Source organism: Thamnophis elegans, chromosome 4 (assembly GCF_009769535.1).
Source record: "Thamnophis elegans isolate rThaEle1 chromosome 4, rThaEle1.pri, whole genome shotgun sequence".
Taxonomy (NCBI): domain Eukaryota; kingdom Metazoa; phylum Chordata; class Lepidosauria; order Squamata; family Colubridae; genus Thamnophis; species Thamnophis elegans.
Genome location: NC_045544.1, coordinates 79486241 through 79509980, shown reverse-complemented (window position 1 = coordinate 79509980; position 23740 = coordinate 79486241). Strand labels below are relative to the sequence as shown.

At 37.7% G+C, this 23740-nt stretch overlaps 1 protein-coding gene across 1 annotated transcript in view; it reads right to left on the bottom strand.

The window, feature by feature from the left end:
* Positions 1-23740, bottom strand: part of DNAH8 (dynein axonemal heavy chain 8) — a 148333-nt gene that overhangs the window by 54577 nt on the left and 70016 nt on the right. The window contains 18 exon segments of the mRNA XM_032217125.1: positions 343-507; positions 4100-4113; positions 4116-4252; positions 5942-6045; positions 6047-6073; positions 7256-7378; positions 11078-11270; positions 13688-13851; positions 14482-14591; positions 16171-16384; positions 17896-18018; positions 18276-18338; positions 18340-18411; positions 19181-19323; positions 21600-21837; positions 22077-22217; positions 22307-22548; positions 23012-23258. Coding sequence (XP_032073016.1) covers positions 343-507; positions 4100-4113; positions 4116-4252; positions 5942-6045; positions 6047-6073; positions 7256-7378; positions 11078-11270; positions 13688-13851; positions 14482-14591; positions 16171-16384; positions 17896-18018; positions 18276-18338; positions 18340-18411; positions 19181-19323; positions 21600-21837; positions 22077-22217; positions 22307-22548; positions 23012-23258 — 2520 coding nt within the window.

Below are 23740 nucleotides of genomic sequence, written 5' to 3'. Positions count from 1 at the left end.
TGAGGACCACCTATACCTTAAACAGGTTGACGTAATGCATTGAAAGTCTGGGAACAATTAGTCCTGTGGGATTGAAATTTTTTGAAGATGTGCCTATTTTAGCACCATCCTAATGATGTGGCCAGGCATAATCCTGTGATTGTCATTTCCAATGCTCCATGCCAACTTCCTATGAGGGAAGTCAATGAGAAAGCCAGCAGGAAGTCAGAAGTTGCTCCTGTTCCCACTGCTTTTTTGCCCACCCATGATCATTCTGCTTCTCTGTTTTGGGAAGGAGATATCTCTGAAATGATGACCTAATGGATCATTGGTTGTCTAAACATATATTTAAAGGGAACTCACAGGAGAAAAGCAGAGTACTACATGGAGGTTTTTCCTTGACCGGGATATAAAATATTCATAAAGATTATCAAAAGTTGGAGGAACTCGTGCCAGCTCTTTTTTCATTACAGATATAAGTCCTTGTGTTATTTCATCCAGTTCATCTCGAGGAAATAAATTGGAGATCTTATCAGGAAAATCAAAAATTAGAAGAAAAAGACATATTAAATATTATTAAAATACCACAGTTTTGATTCATACATTCCAAGACTCTCCTAATTCAGGAGACATCTGCTTCAGTTTATAATTCAGAGGTAACTGAGGTTCACTAATGTATTTATAAAAATATATGAAAAAATAATGTAATATAATATATCAAATAATATATCAAGAAATAATGAAGCATAGGTATTCATATACACAGTATTCAAAATGTTGCACATTGTCTTTTATGCTTGGGATTTTATTCTTTTCAATGCTTACAACTAGTTCAAAATATTGAACATTCTAGAAATATTAACTTTATTTAGATGATAAATGAATAACAATAAGAAGTTATAACAAATATACTCCACTGGAAAAAATGGATACTGGCTAGCTAAAGATTCTAATGCATTTATTTCTTTCAAATTTACTAGGTTTCATTCTCCAGTGCACTGCTCGGAGAGTCCAATGCTGGGTTAACACAGCCTATCTGCCCTTGGACTGAGTGATGTTTTTAGTTGACCAGGCTTCCCTTTGCCTCTGCATGCTCAGTTCGAAAACTCAGTCCGCCCGTTAGGACTGTTTTGGGAGAGCTCCAGTCTAAGATCAGATAGGCTGGAAAGTTTCCCACTTTGGACCACGTTTAGATTCTCAGATAGAGAAAATTACAGCTACTGTAAGAACTGTCAAAATTGCCTCCATTGAGGCTTCTGTCACTTTAAAAGGGCTACCGGGCTTTCTCTGCTGCTGCTGGTCGCAAGCGCTCCAGAGGATTGAGAAAGCTCGCCCAGGGGATGCTGGCGAGCGGCAGGAGCGGCTAGTGGGATGAGCGATTTCCCCAGCCAGGACAGGGGCGTTCCAGGCGAAAAGAAGCCCCAGAGAAGGCTCTGAGAAGGCTCTGAAGCCTGCAGGCCGTATTGCTAGGGATCCCTCAGCTGCTCCATTCTGCCCAGCAACAGCGGCGATGGTTGGAACCTTCGCGCGCTTTTCTGGGCTGTGAGGCTAGAAAGAGCGGGAAGCGGCTGTGCGCGTACCCCCGCCATTTTGGATCGCTCTGAATCGCTGTGAAGAGCGGCAAGAGCGCAGATCGTGCGAGGAGTGAAAAAATTCCTTCAGAGGCTGCTAGTGAGAGGCAGGAGAAGCGAAGAGTCAGACAGCCCAAGCGGAGCCACAGCCAGCCCTCAGCGACTGCAGAACGCTGCAAGGAGGCTGGGGACTAGCCTGGGGAGCCAGCTAGTCTCTCCTTGAGAGGAAGATAAGTCTCGGGGACGAGGGCGGGTGGGAGGAAGGAATCCGAACCCCAGGCGGCCCCTTCCCTCCTGAAGATTCTGCGAGCACATTTGAGCCTCAACGGCCAGCGCGTGCCAATCCCAGCTCCAGCTATCTTCCAGGCCTCGTGGGGACCTGAAATGGCAGAGGAATGCAGGGAGGCCTTAGGGGAACAGGCAGGGCCCCTCCAGCAAACGCAGCAAGCTGGATCCCTCTGTGAAAAAAGGCAAAGGGCACAAGGGCTCACTTGAAAGGTCTTCACCAAGAGCCACAGTGGATCCCAGGAAGGTTCTAGGCCCCATCAGCCAGAACCTAGCCCAGACCATCGCAGCAGGGAGGTAGCTTCCCCTGATCGTGAGGCCCAATCCACTGGGGACAGTGAATTCTTGTCTGGGGATGACTATAGGTCCAGGAATCCGTCTCCAGAAGCTTCTTGGGGTACCCGACTCCCCTAGCTCCTCCATTGGAGAGGAACGAGATTCTATCCAGGATTCCCAGTGTGGGAAGGGTGAATCCAGCTCAGGCAGGCCTAGCCATCGCAGGCCCAGTAAGCAGAAGCTGAAGAGGGGTAAAGGCCCTGCTCTTTCTGATGAAATGAGGGAGGTAATTTCCTTAGCCATTTCCCAAGGGATAGCTGAAGGCATTAAGCCAGGGGCTCTCACAAGGGCAAGGCCCAAAGGAAAAGCGCAAGCCTAAAGGCTCCACTTCCAAGGAGCCTGAATCCTCCTCCCCATCTTCCAGCCCATCTCACTCTGGGCTTTCAAGTTCTGAGCAGGAAGAAGGGGAAATTTTTGTGCTTTCTGAAGACGAAAACCCTACCCCTGACAAACCAACATTCACTGGCCTGTTTAAGCCGTCCTTATTCAAATCAATCTTACACAAGGCCATGACGGCGACAGAGTTAGGCCCCACTTCCAGGCCTGAGGCCTCTCAAGCTTCCACATCCAGGGATCATAAGCATGGCTTATTCAAAGAGACAATAGAAACTCCTGAGGTTATCCCGGTGCCTGACCTCTTTATGGACGCTGTACAGCGCCAGTGGCTACAGCCAGGCACCCTAACCAACCCCAGTGGGGGGACGGGTCACCGCACACTCCACTAGGAGCGCAGCAGCTTCTGCGGCCTGGGCAACCCAGGCTTCTATTCTAGACATTTGTAGAGCGGCCACATGGGCTTCCCCCACGGCCTTTATCAAAACTATAAGATTGACACCTTTGCCTCAGCCGAAGCCTCTTTGGCAGAAGAGTATTACAAAGAGTGGCTGAAAGGCCAGAGGCTACGGCGCTTCCCCACCCTGGGACTCAATAGCTTGGGCATGTCCCAGCATTGGACTCTCCGAGCAGTGCACTGGAGAAAGACTGTTGGCTTACCTGAACAGTCATTCTCGGGGCACTGCAAGGAGAGTCCAAACCCGCCCGAGGTGTTTATTATATTGAACGATGTGACTGTATTAACTGTAACTGATTACAGGACGGTTTCCTTCGTTTTCGAACTGAGCATGCAGAGGCAAAGGGAGGCGTGGTCAACTAAAAAAATCACTCAGTCCAAGGGCAGATAGGCTGTGTTAACCAGCATTGGACTCTCCTCGCAGTGCCCGAGAACGACCGTTCAGGTAAGCCAACGGTCTTTCTCTTATAAAGGTCTATTGCTTCCACATGTATTTCTTGAGGGGAAAAAAAGGTCATACCACTTTATGCTTCAAATTACTGTCAATGAATACATTAAATTTCAGCTTTTCAAATGAATACAATAAAATTAATTTTTGAATAAAACTCAACAACTTCCAAAGTGCTTCAGAGGTGTAATTTTATGTTTTATGAATCATTGTATCAGGGTCTTAATCAAGGTGAAGCTTACTGGCATATTTAACCACAAGTAAGAATGTAAGGGATGGAGTGTAAGGGATGTGGTGGCTCAGTGGCTATGACACTGAGCTTGTCAATCAGAAAGGTCGGCAGTTTGGTGGTTCGAATCCCTAGCGCCGCATAATGGAGTGAGCTCCCGTTACTTGTCCCAGCTTCTGCCCACCTAGCAGTTTGAAAGCATGTAAAAATGCAAGTAGATAAATAGGGACCATTTTGGTGGGAAGGTAACAGTGTTCCGTGTGCCTTCAGTGTTTAGTCATGCAGGCCATATGACCACGGAGACATCTTTGGACAGTGCTGGCTCTTTGGCTTTGAAATGGAGATGAGCACTGCCCCCTAGAGTTGAGAACAATGAGCACATATGTGCAAGGGGAACCTTTATCTTTAAGAATGTAATAATCAGCATAACAGCAACATCTATAGTGATTTGAAATTCTAACCTCTCCGGAAGAAGAAGATTATTAAGATATTCAAGAAATGCTTCATCTTTTATTTCATTATCTGTGAAAATAAATGTGATTCCTTTTCCCTCACCACCAGCAACTCTATATAAGTTCTTTAAGTCATCTGTTAAATTGGTCACATTGTAGGACCTGAGGGGAGAAAGCAAATCAACAAGTAAATTTAACCTACAGTACAAATTCTTCACGTGTAAGTCAGCAAATATTAAATCAGTACAGTATACAGTACAGTAAGTATGGGAGGTGAGAAGACTTCTATGCAACTAGAAATGCTTCCTTTAGGACCTGTATCCACAAAGAAATTTTGTTACATATTTTAATGGGGAGTGTTACTGAAATGGAACTTCTGAAACCACCCAAGCAAAAATGAGAAAAAGTATTGTTCCTAAAGTTTATGCTCTTCATTGCCCACATATTAATGTCAAAGAGTGAGAAAGAAACAAAATGTATTTAAGCTCTTAGTACACAAAGGCACATCCGATTTAATAGATAAAAGGAAAAGCTATTGGGATGACTGCCAGAACTGGACTGAAAGATATAATTTGTTCAAATGGAAACTAAACAAAGAGAAGGATGTAGAATTGGATTATGTGTTAAAAATAAACCAAATTTAAAATTAAACTTGATTCCAGGATATCTACGAAGATTCCTCGTCATCCAGATAGAGTTGAGTCATGGCAACTGGAGCTTTTTAAAAAAAAATAAACTGCTTATCCAAGTAGTTTCTCCATTCTGAGCTATTGATAATTCCAGAACATTTTTTATGCAAAATCTTTTCACCATCTTAGGAGAAATTAAGGTTATTAGACACAATGCCATCATAAATCAGCTGTGAACCAACATTTATGTTAGATATATTAGCATTCTGTTTGAACTATAACTTGCATCTACTAACCACATTATCTCACTGATGCTTTATAATACTTAACCTAGAGCATAGCCTTAAAATATATGCCAATCCTAATGTTAAATAGGTTGAGTTATTATCAATCAATATTATATCAATGCGATCAATTTAAAATGTAATAACTTTTCTTCATTATAAGGATGTCAGTAAAAAAATATCATATGCAGTTAAAAGAATTCAAGAATAAAAGAAAATCTGTATATTTGTTCATTTGAGAGCCATCACAATTTTTTTTCTTTATCACTAGATGACATATAAATATTTTAGTTTAATATATTATAACTCTTACATTATAGTTGGTTGCATAGTCAGCCAGATATTAGACAGCATTTGGCATTTTATCTACCCGTGAAGTCCTTCCCAAAGATTTGGCATAGGCATCTCAGAAGGAACTTATGTCATACCCAGTCTTTTATAAGTATCATGCCAAGTGCCATTTAAAAAAATGTATTATAAGCAGAGGACAGAAGAAGAATTCCTTCATGTGCCTAGAAATTTTTTCCTCAGTTATGTCATTTTTTAAAATATATGTTTAACATGACTCAACAGTAGAACATATAATCATTAATATCATAACAGTGGTCCTGTAGACACATGATATGCACAATCTACCTTCATTACAAATCATCATAATCTTTTAACGACCCATAATGCCTGGGAAACTGAATGGAGCTAGCCAAGTGTTTAATGTCTGGAAGCTCTTCCTGTTGCCAATGTGGAGTTCTGTTCAGCAGATATATTCTCATTAAACTCAGAGACAGAAATATCTGCCTCTACCCAGGATTGAACTCACAGCCTCCTGATTGTGAGGCAACAGCTCCAGGGCCACCACACCACTCCTACCTTCATCACAAATAGGAGCCTCTAATTCTGTATGGAAACTCAATCATTTTGGTTAAGTAAATGTTTCTGACCTTGTTAAAGTTATCTGAAAGATTTTGTATCCAGCTATAAAAGAAGCAAGCCTGGAAAGACTCTGTTTCCCAGAACCACCAACTCCTACAAGTAGAGCATTTCCCACATGCTGTCCGAATTATTCGGGAGATCTACAATATTAAAAGACAAAAAGGACATACAGTGTATGCTAAACTCATTGCATAAAGATGGAACAGTTGAATCATAGCCCAAACCTATTTTTAAAGATTTTATTTTATTTTGGTTTGGTCTTTTCTTCAGGATGTGTGATGGAGAAATAGAAATAGAACTTCATTTTAGCTTCAAAACAAATGTGAGGAATAGGTGGGGCTAGGAGTATGACTGGCCTAAAGTCCCCCATTCAGCCAAGAATGGATTCAAACCTTAGTCTCTCCTGTCCTAGCCACTACATTACACTGAAGATTTATAAAAAAGGAATTGTCAGTTTTGCAATGAAAAGAAGATAAAAATATATATTCTTCTGTGAGGATGGTGTGCATCTCTGTGTGCATTTGTAAATCTCAAAGGAACTTCACAGAAACTTTCTCTGAACTGTGTTGTAAAAAACAATAGTTCAATTTTATTATACAATTCCAAAGCATATACAGTATTTACAAAACCCACATTGAAGTTCCCTCCACAGTAATGGTCCCCAACCATTTGGCGCCAGGAACCGGTTTTGTGGAAGACAATTTTTCCACGGACTGGAGGGGGGGATATTTTTTGTTTCACTCACTCACCTGCCACTCACCTCCAGCTGCGTGGCCCAGTTCCTAACAGGTCATAGAGCAGCACTGGTCCATGGCCCGGAGGTTAGGAATCTCTTCTCTACAAACTTGCTTTTATGTCCCTTTGAGTTTTATAGGTAATTCTATACCTTTTCTACTGGTAAAATATAGACCTAATAATCTTTAATTAATACCATAATCCAAACTAAGTACCACATATTAAATTTTATAGCCAACAAATTAACTAATTTCTTAAAATAATATGCAGCCTTTCAAAACAGTGTTTCTAGGAGAGCTAATAATTTCCATTACATGGTCACCTACAAGAAAGTGTTTTCCCAGTAATGGCAAACCAGGAAGATACACAGTACCAACCTTTCTGTCAGGCGAAAACATCATTATTACTATCACTATCATCATACCACCATCACTGTAAAAAGCTATTAATTTTTGAATACTTAATAATTAGCTTTCATTTATTTATATTATTTACTTATACTGAAATTGATAAAAGGTAGCATTGGCATAATCCGAATAAATGAATGATTTGAAATGAAGCTTACATTTAGAGTTAAAGACACAAACCTTAACAAGATGTGTTATAGCATCTTTGAAAAACACCAGATCAAGCAGTCCACCTCGAACATTTTCATTATATTGTCTTTGGTAGAACTGTAATTTGTCAGCTAAAAATTCTAAAGATGGAACCTAATGGTAAAGAAAATAAGAATGTTAAAATTACCATTTATTTAGTTTATTTTTAAAATTAACCACCATTGCAATCAACAAATCACTAAAATTGAAAAAAATTGTCTTTCCCCAAAGAATTTATACCTACACAAACAAACAAACAAATAAATGCCTAGATAGAAGGTTACATTAAATAAGCTTGTCAGGTAAGACAGATAAAAGCATAGATAAAGCGATTATTTTGTATGATGGTGATATTAATAATCTTTCAATAAATTAAAATGATTTAAAAATAAAAGGATAAAGAAAGGTAAATATATAATGTAAAGTTAAGACAACGGGGTGACCTTGAGCCTGTCACTTTTTGTTAATCTTAGGGTAGAGGCAATGGCAAACCACATCTGAAAAACCTTGCCTAGAAATAGCATGGACCTGTCCAGATATTCTCCAAGAATTGCACATGATTGAATGGAAGCGTGGGGGCGGGGGATGGGGGAGAGAACATACCACCAAAAAGTAAAGTCAAACATGATATAATTTATACAATTATACAATATATCACAGGATAATATTTGATATGATATTTATAATCTGTTGGAATTCATTCCGGGTGTTTGTGTGCAGGGAAGTTTCTGCTGCCTGAAACACACACACACAGGGATGCAAAAACATCGCACCAGAAACATCTTTCTGGCCTAATGGTCAGGACTCACTATGCAGCCTCATGTAACAATGAAATATGTGAGCCAGCTACTCCCACACATGCCCTTTCTCCCCCCTATGCTGTGCTGTAACTTTCTATTCCCCCTCTCCCCCTCCCAATGCCATGCAGCTTGTAACTTTCTATTCCCCCTTTGCCCACCCTTTGCCATGATGTGATTTTCTATTGGTTTATGTGTAGAATGCTGTGATTTTTCATTAGTTTACTTGTACCATGTGTGATTATATATGCCTTTTGATACGCTCCTTTTTGATGACGTTGTAACTAACTTTTTCTAATAAAAGAGCCCTTCAATGATCATTCGAAGCTTTTTGCTCATCCCAAGGAATTTTGTCTGGTGTTTTCCTTTTGATTAGGCAAGGACACATGAGCAGCCCTCCAGTGTGGCGACAACACCGCAATAATCTATGTTATAGCTATTATAATCTATAATAATTATAGAAATGTCATCACATAAATGCAGAGAAATCAACTTGTACCCACATTGGTTTTCTAGACACAAATTTTATTAAAATAAATTGCCTTCCCTAATTACATGATTGCATTTTGTAAACCTTGATATCTTCTCTCTCTTGTTCCAGCACGGGGTGGGGGTGGGGGTAGCTCACTCTTGTACCATGTACAGTAGACTCTTTATCCATGCTTGCATCTGTCTTATTTCACTGACTATGGCCTTTTTAGCTATAATAGCTGCCCTGTGTGAAATTAATGTTGGGTTTGTAGTAGCTGGATTTTCAAACTGCATGTTCCTTTCTAATAATTGTTCTTCTCTATGCCAGCTTTCTGAACATAGCTACTACATAATTTCTATATTGCCATTTCTTGTAATTTAAGTACATTGTAAATGTAAATCATAAGAAAGATTGTGAAAATTAGGTTGCCCTTGGGATCATTTTTCTGTATGAGCCATGACAACTGTTTTTGTTTGTGGCAACTTACAAGTATGCTTAATAAATCATAAAATAATGAAGTTGATATATTTCTATACTATTTTCGAGCACACTGCTCATCTCAATTGTTCTGTATTCTCTAGTCTATTACTTCCTGTGGTTTCCATAGTTAACTTGTTTTGAGAAAACGAGCTTTACATTCTGTCACCAAGAAAACTAGAAAAAAGCTCAGACCCTTTGTTTATTAATAAGATGACCCTCTGGATCATTGCCATCCATTTTATCATGAGTATGTACAAACAAACAAAAAAGTTTCTTTCTTAGCCTACTTTTTTTGAAAAATAGGTGACTGGTAAGAAGGCAATGGTTGCAGCTGACATCTAGCACATTCTAATTATTCTTTAAACCAATTTTGTTGTATTTAAGTACAATGACAATAAAGATTATACTTATACTTATTCTTCAGTACCACTTGTGTTTACTCACATAGGAGAATATACCTAAGCACACTGCACCACCAATTCAGTCAGCAGACACATTGATCTACAACCAGCCTATGAGTCCCTCATAATCCAAATCAACTGCACTGCCAACCAGAAACAGCACCATCTCTTAAGCAACCCATGCAAAAACCCCATACCAGCAATTCACATCCTAATGACCCTGACCTGATGTAATCTCCTTATCACAAGACCAGTCACAAGACTCACTGATGAATCACAGCTAAACCATCACAAGACCCTCACTTTACACATCCACACCTGAAGCCATTAGAAACAGAAGAACACTGACATCCCCTAAACTCCACTGAAAATGTTACCTAGTCTGGTAACAAACGTTTGAAAACCAAGTCACAAGCTTGGAGAATGAATCTTCACCCTCAATTAATCCATGTAAGAGGGAGATTTTGTTCATAAAATGAAAATATAACCTGATCACAGATTAGGACTAGATCTGTGAAAGGTTGTATATAGCTCTAGTTTGATTTTCCCTTCCTATTGTGAACAGAAGCTTAACCCACATCCAGTGGTAGTCATATTCTCAGTTCATGTTATTAAATGTTGTTGCCTGGACCAGTAAAATGTGTGTCTGTGGGGAAACATTTGTGTCTATGTGTCTTTCTAAGTGTTAATGTTAAGTGTAAGTGTTAATAGGTCTTGAGGTCTTGAGAATAGGTTCATGAGCAAGAAAAAACCTAAACTGTCCGTAAGAGATTTTGAGATAAGACTTAAGGCTACAACCTAACTTGGGAGGCTGGCACATCAATTATACATCCAGATAACACAAATTAAATTATCCATGGACATGGACAACTTAGTTTGCCAGAATTTTTCTACTAGTAAAAAATGAGAAAGATGACCAATTCTTTGTATCATGATATACCAATAAATAGAAAGGTGCTCTTTGGAGAACTTTTTCTATGAGGGATCCTTGGTGTTCTCTGAACTTGCTTGTTTTCTTGAAAACATTTCATTACCCTAACCCAGTGTTTTTCAACCTTTTTGTGCAAAGGCACACTTTTTTCATGAAAAAAATCACGAGGCACACCACCATTAGAAAATGTTTAAAAAATTTAACTCTGTGCCTATATTGACTATATATAAAATAATTTTCCCACGGCACACCTTACACTATGTCACGGCACACTAGTGTGCCGCGGCACAGTGGTTGAAAAACACTGCCCTAACCAAGTAGCACTGATGATGTTATCCAGTTAGGATAATGAACTATTTGCAAGAAAACAAACATTTAATTCCCCTAACTAGATAGCATTGATGATGTTACCTATTTAGGATAATAAAAAGTTTGCAAGAAAACAAGCAAGCTTAGAGAGCACCAAGGACACCTCATTTCAATCCTGAACTACAAATATACTCCTTTACTGGAACTTTTTCTATCTTTGGAAGTACCACTACCAAGTACAATTGGCTCTAATCTTGAACATTATAGAGAGTTATTGCAGAATATTTATTATGCTGGAATGTAATGGGTAAACTTCATGCAGTTTTCAACTATGGATTTCAGTTTTATATTATTCCTTACAGTTTTGCAATTACCCATCCTAGACTCAAGAAAAGATATAAATATCAAAATCTATGTAAATACCGTTTCATAAATTTTGGGTGCTTCAAACACAAAATCTTCTGGTTCTTCACCTGTTGGCTCAGGCATATCCCGCAAAAAATCTACAAAATATGGTTCAGCTGTAACTTGTGATACTAAATTTGGATCCACATGTTCTTCAATTACTCTACTAAAATTTCGGTCAAACCATTCTTCATCATCTTCGGTAATAAATCTGCAAGAAACAAATTTAGTCGTTATAAATGCAAAACTCCCACTAATTTTGGATTAAATAACTATGTAAACAAAATGAGAACAAAATCATTTCAGTAACATTCATATCTTCTTAGAACTAGGTAGATAATATATATCTGAATGAAGCAAAAACTACAATTTAGGGCCATACTTCATCAGGAAGTAATATGTTTAAGTATGTTTAAAGTTATCTTATCAACTATCTTGTAATACAGACTTCTTTTTACAACAAAAGACAACAATCCCATCCTCTACTTAATTTCAGCTGTCCATCTGTGTTTTCCTGCCAAACTTAAGAATTAATATTCTTTAACTCAGTATTTTTCATTGCTGGATGCAGGAGTCTGGCTGTTGAAGTCCAAACATCTTAAAAAATACCCTTCTGATGGATCAAGTGGTTGCTGTCTAGTTTCTCTACTTTTCTTCATTTCACTGTATTGTAGAAAAATGTCTCCCTTCCAGATACTGTTCCCCATGGTAGGAACATACCCTCCCATTTAATTACTGGTTACTGTCCTCCATGGCTATTTCATCTTGGACTACTGGACCAGTGAATCACTGTTCATAAAAAATAATAATCACAAAATGGAATTCCAACTACTCGTGTGTGAAAACTGAGTTTGATCAAATTCAGAAACACATCACTAAATAGCAGTTCATTTGTTCCTTTAGACTCCTACCCCAAATCCAGTTTAGAGAAACCAAAATGGAGTATTCATGACATCTGAACTTTACATACTTTCTGTTACATGGCAAGAAGCCACCCAGATGTTCTATGAGTCTTGTTTTCCTTTGCTTTCAGCACCAGTAGGTGTCAATTTAATCACGACACAAAAGTCTAAAGAGAAACAGCTCAAATTCCTCCTCTTGGTCTGTGGCATAAAGACAGCTACCGATTGGCAACTGGAAAGGGCAGAGGTGGAAGAATATTGAAAAGGCCTTCGGCTTCCATCACTATCTTTTCCATTTCTGACCTTCTGGAAATATGGGGTTTATTGCTCTCCTCTAACAGTTCTGTGATGATATAAAACATCCTAAATTGGTATGTCAAGTCTCCTTACATCAGCCTTCTGAAGTACTAGCCAAGTTGAAACAGAGACAGGAAAAATGGAGGGGGGAAGATGACAGTTGAAAATGGAATGGAATGGAATGGAATAAGTTTATTTATAGGCCGCCCTTTTCCCTGAGGGGACTCAGGGCGGCTAACAACTTATAGGAAGGGGATACAAACAGTAACATATAACATAACACATAATTAAAAAGTAAACAACATTCATTCAACATTCGGGTGGGGGCGGATCAAATCTTTACCCCCAGGCCTGGAGGGATAGCCAGTTCTTGAGGGCTGCGCGGAAGGTCTGAAGGGTGGTGAGGGTACGAATCTCCACAGGGAGATCGTTCCAGAGGGTCGGAGCTGCCACTGAAAAGGCTCTCCTCCGCGTAATAGCCAGCCGGCACTGGCTGGCAGATGGCACTCGGAGGAGGCCTAATCTATGAGATCTAATCGGTCTCGAGGAGGTAATCGGCAGGAGGCGGTCTCCCAAGTACCCAGATCCACTACCATGAAGGGCTTTATAGGTGGTAAGAAGCACCTTGAAGCGCACACGGAGATCAACAGGTAGCCAGCGCAGCTCGCGGAGGATAGGTGTTATGTGGGTGAACCGAGGTGCACCCACAATCACTCTCGCGGCCGCATTCTGGACTAGCTGAAGTCGCCGGATGCTCTTCAAGGGCAGCCCCATGTAGAGCACGTTGCAGTATTCCAGCCTAGAGGTCACGAGGGTGCGAGTGACTGTTGTGAGTGCCTCCCGATTCAGGTAGGGCCGCAACTGGCGCACCAGGTGAACCTGGGCGAATGCCCCCTGGTCACAGCCGACAGGTGGTGATCAAAGGTCAGCTGTGGGTCCAGGAGGACTCCCAAGTTGCGAACCCTGCCTGAGTGGTGGAACGCTAACCAAATTATTGGGTGGGAAACACAACAGCCACTCGGTCTTTTCCGGGTTGAGTACAAGCTTGTTAGCCCGCATCCATTCCTTCAACATATGAAGTCCCTCACCATTTTTCCTATGATGGAAAGGAAAAATAATAATTTAAAAGATAAATTAAAAATTATCTCTTAAAATGTCCAGATTTTTCAATGCAGAGTCAAAATAGAAACATCAGACTCTGCCTACTCATTCACCCCTTTTTCCCCTAACAAATTGCAAAAATGACTTCTACAGGGTATACATTCGCTTTTGTGCAATCCCACTTAAGCATTTCTTTGTAGCTTTGTTTTTGTAGCTTTGTTTTGGATTGCAAATTCATCTTTGGAATCTGGATTTCAGAATGAAAACAGATTAGAAGGTGGCTGATTCCTTCTCTTATTATTTGTAATGCTTCAGTAAATAGTCATACCTGTCAGCAATTACGCGGGTACATTCATGTTTAAATAGAGACAGAAGTGTATGAATACTAGTACATTCTTCTGATTTAATTGTTAACATGCCTTGCCAAATTCTGGAAAGATCCCGCAGGTTGAAGATATAATGAAATTTGGATGGCGTAGGCAGCATCTTTATCTATAACAAATATATATATATATATATACATGTATCAGTATTTGTGCAAGTTCTCATAATGCAGAAGTGAAAGCATGTTCATAGGTTCTCATGTATAATTATCTTCCTTATACACTAGCACAAGTACAATGTATTCAGTATGTTTTAAACTGTTGGTACAGCGGGAATATATCTTACCTGTGAATTTCCTTTTGAGTGAATTTTCCTTGACTACATACTTGTGTATTTTGATTAGGGGACAGTGGGGCTGGTTTTAGATCTATCCCTGTCTAGCATGATTTTTTTCCCCAGAGCAACCATATGAATAAGGCTTCTTGCATAAATTAAAGTAAGGCACAGGCCTTGTTCTCATTTTAAAATTTAAAAAGAGGCCAACTCTTGCAAGAAAAAATAATAAAGAACAGAAGATAATAAAGAATTTTACAATAGTGCATAAAGCATAATAAGTATTTATATCTTAGTGAACTAGATTTTTCTAGCACCTGACAAGATTACTCTGGCACTTTCTACCTATTTATAATCAGATAAGAAAATTGGATTAAATTAGTCATCTACAACATATAAAAACAGATTTGTTTTCCATAACTTCCAAATAGTGAATCTTTTTCTAATAAGTACTGATTCTGATACCTTAGTCCATTGCCACAATATTCTACCAGCGGATACCAATTTCATTATCATATCACTTATTTCAGCCTTGAAATTTCTACATGAATGAAAATATCCATTGCCAATTATTCCTGAAAAATAATAGAACAGTTTTAGCTTTAATATTTTCAAATAAGAACAGCTTTAAATCTAAACTTTTACTGCATCAGTGCCATGTAGTCAGTTCAGGTGTATGGATTTGTAATTTTTCCGAATTTTTCTTAGCTGTATAGGGTTGTAAACACATAGCTTAATAAAGGACTTATTAGGCCACAATTACAGAACTGGTGAGATAAAATATGACAACGAGTGATAGTTTATCTTGTAATAGGAAAAAAAACCCAAATTCTTTAAGAGAAATTTAAAACTGAAGCCTGTTGATTTCAAGGCTTATCTCCAAATGGCAAGCAATGCAGAACTAAATTTTGCTATTTATATTTCCTGCAATTTCCTGTAGATATGCTCTACACTGCTCTCTTTCCATAAGATTAAACTCAGGTAAGATCTTAATGAGGAAGCCCTTTTTACATATTCTTTATGAACTCCTTTTTTAACAAGCTTCAACTGATTTAAATGGTAACTAGGCAAAGGGACTTTCTGATGGTTGGCACTTCATTTTGGAAATCATTTTTCATTATGACACAAGTCTGGCATTTTCATAAAGTCTGAGGTTTTCAGAATTGTCCAGGACATTTATTTAAAACATTGGGGGAGGGGGGGGTCAATGCACCATCAGCCATGAGTCTCTTCATGTCCACAGGAGATCTAAGTCAAGCCCACCTTTAATTCTTTTCTATTCTTAACTCCTACTAAAGTTCCTTGACTGTTAGTAATTCAGATTCCTATAGAAAATTTAGGCTTACAATAAATCTTTGTACACATTTGAACTGCTTGTATCTCCTGATTTCCCTGGTACTGACCCAATATAATTTTATATTTCTTTATGTTTTGTCTCATGTCTGTGCTATTCCTTTGCCTGCAACAATAGAACTCCTCTCTCTGTGGCTTTATTGTAGTTGTTAAAATTTGGTTGCAATCTTTCCTAATCAGAAGCCTTCCAATTGGATTTCAATTTGCATTATCTTCAGAAGCAGGAGGGCTCCCTCATATAATGCAGGACTCTCAAAAACAAATTGCCTGGTTTCTCTCTGGCAAGCTAGCATTACATACTCCTCCTAGAATATAAATTCTCCAAGGGACTGGGCAAAAACATAGCAAAATATATAAAGAATATGAATTCTCAGTCATCTGTGGCTGAAGAATCTATTATAGTATCCTTGAAATGAGCTCAGCTATTAGTAGGAAAAAAATTAGTTCTAGAAAATGTGTCATCCAAATTTTTGGATTGGGTGAGAATCAAAATGATGTAATTTCCTTTTAGCAACATCATTCATTGGGTACAGATGTATTTCTTTTAATTCTGATGGAGAACATTCTTTAGATCACCCCATCAGTAATCAATAAAATTATTTGTAAAATAAAATTAATTAAATTACATTTATTAAATGTTAAAATTAACTAGATCAATATCGATGTCCAACAATTTAATTCCATGTAACATCTTACATACATATGGCTTTAGTTTCTCTAGAGAAAAGGATTATCCACTGATAAAAAAATGCATGAAATCTTTTGGGTTCTACTTAAAATTCCACAGAAAAATGAGAGTACCAAATATTTTATCGATGGAGGCATTAGATGGAAGGGTACAGTTAAATACAGTAAACTGCCTCTTTAAGCGTTGTGGGATGTCATTTCGACCTCCTCCTGGGTGAATCATTGCCGCTATAAGCTGCACATCAACAATTGTAGTAAAGTCTCCAGGTTTATCCAAACTATACATCCCTTCCATTTCCATCATCTGACGCACTATTTCATTTGTTACCTGCACATTTTTTTAAAAAAGCAACAGATCATTCTTTCAAAAGAAAAAACACCCCACATATTTTTATTCTACTTGAGATACACGGCAAAATGTGGTTAAAGTGTATCTTTACATTGTATGCAAAGTAGCATGGGCGTGTCTTGATTTCAAGATGAAGAAATATCTTAACTTTCAATAGCAAAAATGGATTAATACAGTATATATGGTAAATGAAAATGATTTCAAAAATGACCATTTTTATTAACAATAACAGCTACACTAATCCTTTATACCAAGAACATTCTTGTTATCTAATTCTGAACTGTCCACAGCAGGAACAGGAAATCCACTATCTCATGGGTATCAAACTCGCCGCATCAGATTGCTGTCATGTGATGTTTTGCGATGTTTTCTCCTTTGCAGAGTTGGTGTGGGTGTGTCCTATGTGTGACACATCTGGCCCGCAGGCCACCAGTTTGACTATCTGCTCTGTCAACTCCTTCTGCTTTTTCTGAAGTCCTACTCCTTCTCCTTTTTTTCAGAATCCATCTCTATTGCTCATACAAGTAGATTTTTGAAGACTTGATCTTCTCTGTCCAAACAATAGCTGGTAAGAATCCCTACATTTATGATGGTCTACAAGCTTTTCTCCTGAGTACTCAGGCACAGACCATTTTGGAATTCTGAGCAAAACTCTTCACAAAAGAGGAAAATTATTGCTCTTTGAATCTTGCAGCAAGGAAAAAGGCAGCCTGGTGTGACAATGATAGATCCAGGGGCTTCATCTCCCCTAATCATGTAGAATGGTGTAGTTGTCAGGGGCATTCTGGCATATGAACTGAGTTTGGTTTCTTACTCGTGGACCATCTTGAAATAGCTCTTGCAGATGATGGAAAAAGTATCCCAATTCTAACTATCTTAGTGTTAAGGAATGAACTTGGGGACTTTTAAAATAAATATGGGCACTCCTTACTGCATTATTCTTCTGTACCCAAACTGAGTTCCATTTCATTGTTTACACTTAATCAAAGAAAGAGTATTCAGTTAAGATGCCACATTGCTGAGCTCCTGGCTTCTTTGCAGATTTAAAACTCAATGCAACATCTGTCTGCATACATATGAGCTCACAGTTCAGTTGCATATGCAGGAACTCCATTAAAATGCAATCTACATATCCCTGTCACTCCTGATTCATACAAGGGTTGCACTGCCTAAAAATGTCCTGTAAGCATGTCAAGAAAATACATGACTTGACTGCTTTAAGAATATGTACTTATTTAATAGATAGAAGTTGTTATTCAGTTGTAATATTCTGTTATTCCCCACTGAGGCAGAACATATAATCAGCCCACCATTTTCCTAGATGATTCTTGAAATACTGTTTCTAAGCAGTGCTAATAATTTTATAACACACTCAGAAAAATATTGTTAACATGGGTAAAGTTTTCACAAATAGCTTATTTTTTAAAAGCATCATTTTTTACTAACAAAACATGCTTACTTGTATAATTAGAGACACATTACAACTGTACCTGATCTCCCCATTCATTTATAATGGGCATGTTAATGTCATCAATGAATATGGTCATTTTTCTGCCCCCTGGAGGTCCATAGGTACTGCCCATCCGCTTGTCCACATAACTTTCTATTGTCCTCTTAATATTAAAAAACAGAAATAAACACAAGTAAATAAAAATGAAGCTATTTTTAATTATGTGTTATACTGTATATATATGTAATGAGTTTTAATTAAGCCAACCAATTAGAAGTATTCAAGCATGCTTTAAAATAATTTATAATCATTGCTGGAGTATTAAAAATAAATGTCAAAATTGTCCCTTTCCTTAGCTTATTTCAGATAGTTTATATAGAAACAGATGATGTAGAAACAGCTCATAAAACTACAGTTTACCTGAAACATTCCAGGTTCTGTTGCTGAAGAAAAATTTAAACTTTTTGATAACTGTTCTTCTGGGTTCATATTTTTTTAAATAACCTTTAATCATTACAGTCTTTGCAGTTCCTTGTTCACCAATGAGCAATACTGCCTGTAATAATTTTAGCATCATTATTTTCACATCCTTATTTATATATATTATAATATATAAATTATATATACACACTTTTTTCTGCCAAAAATATACACACTTAGGCTAAACAAAAAAAGCAATGTGACGTTGCTGTTGTTGAATTATATTATATTTCTGATTTATATTTGGGGCTCAATGAACCTGGAGCAAAAACCATTTCATCCATAAGAAAAAGAGCTTTAGGATAGTTGTAGAAACACAGATAAAATCTGTCACCTGCTGTGCAACATGCACACACACATACATATACTTATATGTATAGTTAATAAAACATTTTGGCATGGAATGGTGTGTGGAAAGAGTGGTGTGAGACAGAAGATGAATGGATGACTGTAAAGTAAGAAAAAGAAATAAGAGAAGTAAAAGAAAAGAATATTTTCTAGATAAAGAATGGTGTTCTTATTCATTGGAAATTATTTGTATATATATTTCCACACAAAATAAACAACATATAGACACAAATAGAAAATCAAATAATTAAACATGCATGACATTGAGCACAAATGTGTCCATTTCACCTCCCACTTCTAAAATTTCAAATTAGGAGAGAAATTGTGAAAAAAGCAAATTGATTTTCACAAATCGTTTGGAAATCGGAATGGCAGGTTCACCAACATTGTAAGGCAAAGCTAGTGTACAGTAGGCATCTTAGCAGAATGTGTACATTATATTCAGTGACAAAGTAGCATCCCTTAGTACACAATTTGCCAATAAAATATGCACTCACTTTGTGTTGCTTTGCTATTGTATCCATCAAAAATTGTGTTCTGACATTGTCTACATTTGGAACTAGAATAGAAGAATACTCAGGAATACTGTCAGTTGGATAAATATATTCCTGAACCTTTTTATTCCAGTGGTCCCAGTCACCTGAAATGGAACACAATAACAGTAGAAAAATTAGAGGTATTGAAAGAGGAGAAGGTAGTTCAAACATGGTTCCAGTATGGCCAATTACAGGCCAGGTGGAAAATAGACCAAAAACTGGTTTTATCCAAGTTGAGGATAATTTGTTTAAACAAATAAGAGATCAAAGTTTAATGCATATAAAGAGGATATATAATGTACTAATACAGATGGATTCGGAAATGGAATTGGTTAAAGATTGTATGATAAAGTGGGCTCAGAATATTGAAGAACCAATAATGTTGGACACGTGGGAAAGAATATGGGTAAGAAATGTGAAATTTACAGGAGCACAAAACCTGAGAGAAAATTTTTATAAGATGTTTTATAGATGGCATTTAGATCCTAAAAAGCTGGCTTCTATGTATCCGAATGTACAGCCTAAATGTTGGAGATGTGGTTCTCTCGATGCTACATATTTCATATATGGTGGACTTGTCAAAAGGTTAAGGCATTTTGGATAAAAATGTGGTGGATCATGCAAAATATCTTTAAAAGAAGGATAAAGTTTACTCCTCAGTTATTTTTACTAGGTATATGTACTGACTTTACAGCGGTAGAGACCAACTTGGTTCTGCACCTAATAACGGCAGCAAGACTGTTGGTGGCACAATACTGGAAGAAGGAAGACTTGCCTACAACTCAAGAATGGACATTGAAAGTTACAAACCTAGCCGAGATGGCTAAAATATCGGCATATCTTAAAGACCATTCAAATGAGAGATATAAACGAGACTGGAAAAAATGGATTGACTATACACAAAACAAATATGGGACTAAGAAATTCCAGATAGCCTATGCTTAAGATTAGGAATAATCTAAACTGCTCAAAGTTAGTGTAACAGGAAGAAGCTGAGTTCAACGCAGGTGTTATTGACTTCCTTTTTTTTACTTCCTTTGTCTTAATATATTTTAGACTGTGTTTGTTAAAAATCTATACCGTGTATGGGCTCTGGGAAGTCGGGGGGGGGAAGGGAGGTGGGGTCTTAGGGGGGAGGGGGGTATATAGTATGTGTCAGATTTTAAAGTAACGCGATTGCACTTGTATACTGTTGCTCTTTAATTCCAGTGTAAAATAGGACAAGCTGAATATATTAATAGATAGTAGAAATACACCGAAGGGAGGAGTAGAGGGATAGAAGAAAGAGGGGAGAGAGGGGGAGAGAGGATTGGAGGGAGGGTGAGAAGGAAGGGAGGGAGTGTATCGGGAGAGAGGAGTGGTAGAGGGGGAGGGGAAGTAGGGTAGAGAGGAATGATGGAGGGAAGATGGAAAGTTGGAGGGGGGCGAAAGAAAGGGTGTATGGAGGGTCGAAGAGGTACATTGGGTTTCTATTTTTGGGGGTATTGCTGACAAGAGGAATGGCTGTGTTTATTGTTTAATGTTATATGGCCCTGGTTGTGCACAGTATATATGTGACTGTACAAAAATGAAAATGGAAAATAAAAACACATTTACTAGGAACAGTAGAAAAATACCAATTATTTATTTTCTTTTACTACTATATTTATATATCAAAATAGCTATTAAGAAATTAGACATTCTATGCAGTAGCAGCTCAATAGGCCTGAAGAAATCAAGGTTTCTGATTTTTTTTTCTCAGTCAGATGAATCTTCAGGCAGATTGACCAAGCCAAGGCCTTAGAAGCAGATGGAATCCCGGAAAGGCTAGTGGTGAGATAACCTGTAAACACAAAGTGTTATTTTGGAAAACAGTTATCACCTTTCTGGTCTCTGGTGAGGGTGTAAAGGAAAACAGAAGAACATGAATGAAGGATTCTAATTTTTCCCCCTTTGGGGAGGATGCCCTTTGATGGCGTATACTTTTGCTACTCGGAACTATCTAGCTATTTCTAAAAAAAAATGTTGGGAAATTGGTTTGTGTTGTTTTCCTCCACAATGTGTGCTGTGCCAAGGACCATTTGGCTTTTGTCTGTCTGTTGCTAAATGTTATTAGCTTCATGATTCTAAGTTGCCTCCAGCCATCCAGTTACTGAGATGCCCTACAAGTCAACAAAGTTAATGAAATAACTAAATCAGAATTGACTCATCAGTAGCAATTACTAAAATGTGTAATGTACAAATAGAAACCATCCAAATAAATGAGGGTTTCTGATCTATAGATGAGTACCAAAGTTACATGTTATAGGCTAAATAAGCTATAAAAGAAAATGTTCTCTGCTAAACTATACAAAATATCAGGGTTATTTAAAAACGTAAGAAGCATTGCACTATCACTTACCACAATCACTGACAAAATACTCATACATTGTATGTGATTCCCCTTTATCAAACGTTGGCAAGTCCAGTTTGCTTTCATGGTTTCTCAGGAAAGCTTCCAACTTCTCCCGGCTATCCAACTCTAGAAGGGATCCTAAACTCCACATTATGCCAAAGACAAATAACTTGTGAAGATGTGCCAGACATACAATGCCACCTTCTTCCTTAGAGGGTATCAAGCCTTCCAAAAGATTAATAGACTGAAAATATTTCAAAAAGAAATAGAGAAGAAAAAAGGAGAGAAGTAAGAATACTTGGAATACAATCTAAAATGAAAATAACTGCAGATTCACATAATACATTTTGCTACTTACAAGGAACATAGCAAAGTTGTATTTAATGTACTTCATATTTTCCAATAGCCTTGTCAAGAAAATGAGATTTCTGTGTATTTCAGTAGCAATATGGCATGATTTTGTTAGATTTATTAAAAATATACCTGCATTATATAGTTACATTCTAGCAATTCCATTTTTGGAAAAAGATTCAGTTTCATGTAGGTATATGCTGCCTCAAAAGCTTTGTCATATAGACTCAATAATACATCTGCTTCTTGTGGAGTACGAGTCTTCAACCATCCCTGTGGGGGGGAAACCCAAGGAGAATGCTAGTCAGCTGTCCCATAATTTAATTTTTTTTTAAAAAAAAAAATCTTCTCTGAAAACATACCTGCAATATTGGCCTCCAGGTTAGGGCAGAAGAACTGATGTACACCATACCCATCCTGGAAACTGTAGCAGGAGAAGCATTTTCAATATTGTGCACTTCAAAGAGCAACTTGCAAGTAGGAGACATTGGAATCCGATCTCCATTTGCTAAAGTGAGAGTCTTATTATCATCAAGCACCGAATTCAGATTTTCAATCCAAATTGCATCTACAGGGCCATCTAGAATCAGAAAAATATTCTCTCCTGGAAAAAAAAGAAAGTGTTTACAAAAAGTCAAAACTTCTTGTTCAGTTAATAAGTCATCATCATCATCATCATCTTCATCATTCTGTAATGTATATCTAATGTTAAAATTTGACTATGTGCTGCACATTTTAAGCCCTGCTGCAATCACATTCAGGTCTTTTATCCACCCAAGAGATGATGGTAGTGCAGATACTAGCTTTTTTATTGGTACATTTTTTCCTTAAAAACTGAAATAAAAAAATAGTATCATAGAAAAGTATAACTTTTCATTATCTTGGTTCAAGTGATATAATTCCTTTGGGGAGGGGGGAGGGAATATCAGTATAGAGGGAATATCAGTACAGAGGGAATACTTTTAATAGGAAAGTGATATTCTGTGTTTATGTTTCTAGTTATTACTTTATTTCAAAATTTTCTTTATTTCAAAATATAAGCAAACTCTTCAGTGGGTTTATTGTACCTTTCTTGGCTTTAAGGGTTTTTCGCCACAAGGTGGAGAAAATTCCATCTGTCCAATCATTTGTTGCTGTATCCAGTTTGCCAAACATCTGAGGAGCTGTAATAGCTTTTGGGTTCATGCGCATTTCTCTGTGAGGATAGCCACATTCTGTCATTGCCCTCATCAATATAGTTATAACTGCTGTTTTTCCAGATCCACTTGGTCCAAGTGTCATCAACCCATGGCGTACTTTGGAAGTTTCATATAACTAAAGAAGGAGAGGTGGTAGGAGAGGAATAAATCTGGATTATTAGACTTGCTTTCAAACACATTTTTTTTCCAGAGAAGGGCTGAAACATGAAGGGTGAGAGGACATATACTTTTAGAGGCCCTGAGCTGGCATTAGGAAAAAAGCTCGCTATCATGTGGGTGGGGGAGGCTAAATTCTAAATGGTGAAGTTAATCATAGCATTGGTACTGCTAACATATATAAAATCCCAATATACTTAATAGAGACAAAAGTGTATACAACATTCTATGCTTTTGGCCTTTGTGTCCAAATGCCATAAAAGAATACATAATAAGTCATTGTAACATCAATTTAAAAGGGAATTTATAAATAGACTATTCCTGTAATATAGAACACTGATCTTGAATGGTGCTAAATAAAAGAGTCTATGAGTTCCTAACAATTGCCCCCTTCAGACTTTTTCCTGAAGTACAATTTTCAGAACTTTCAACCAAAATGGC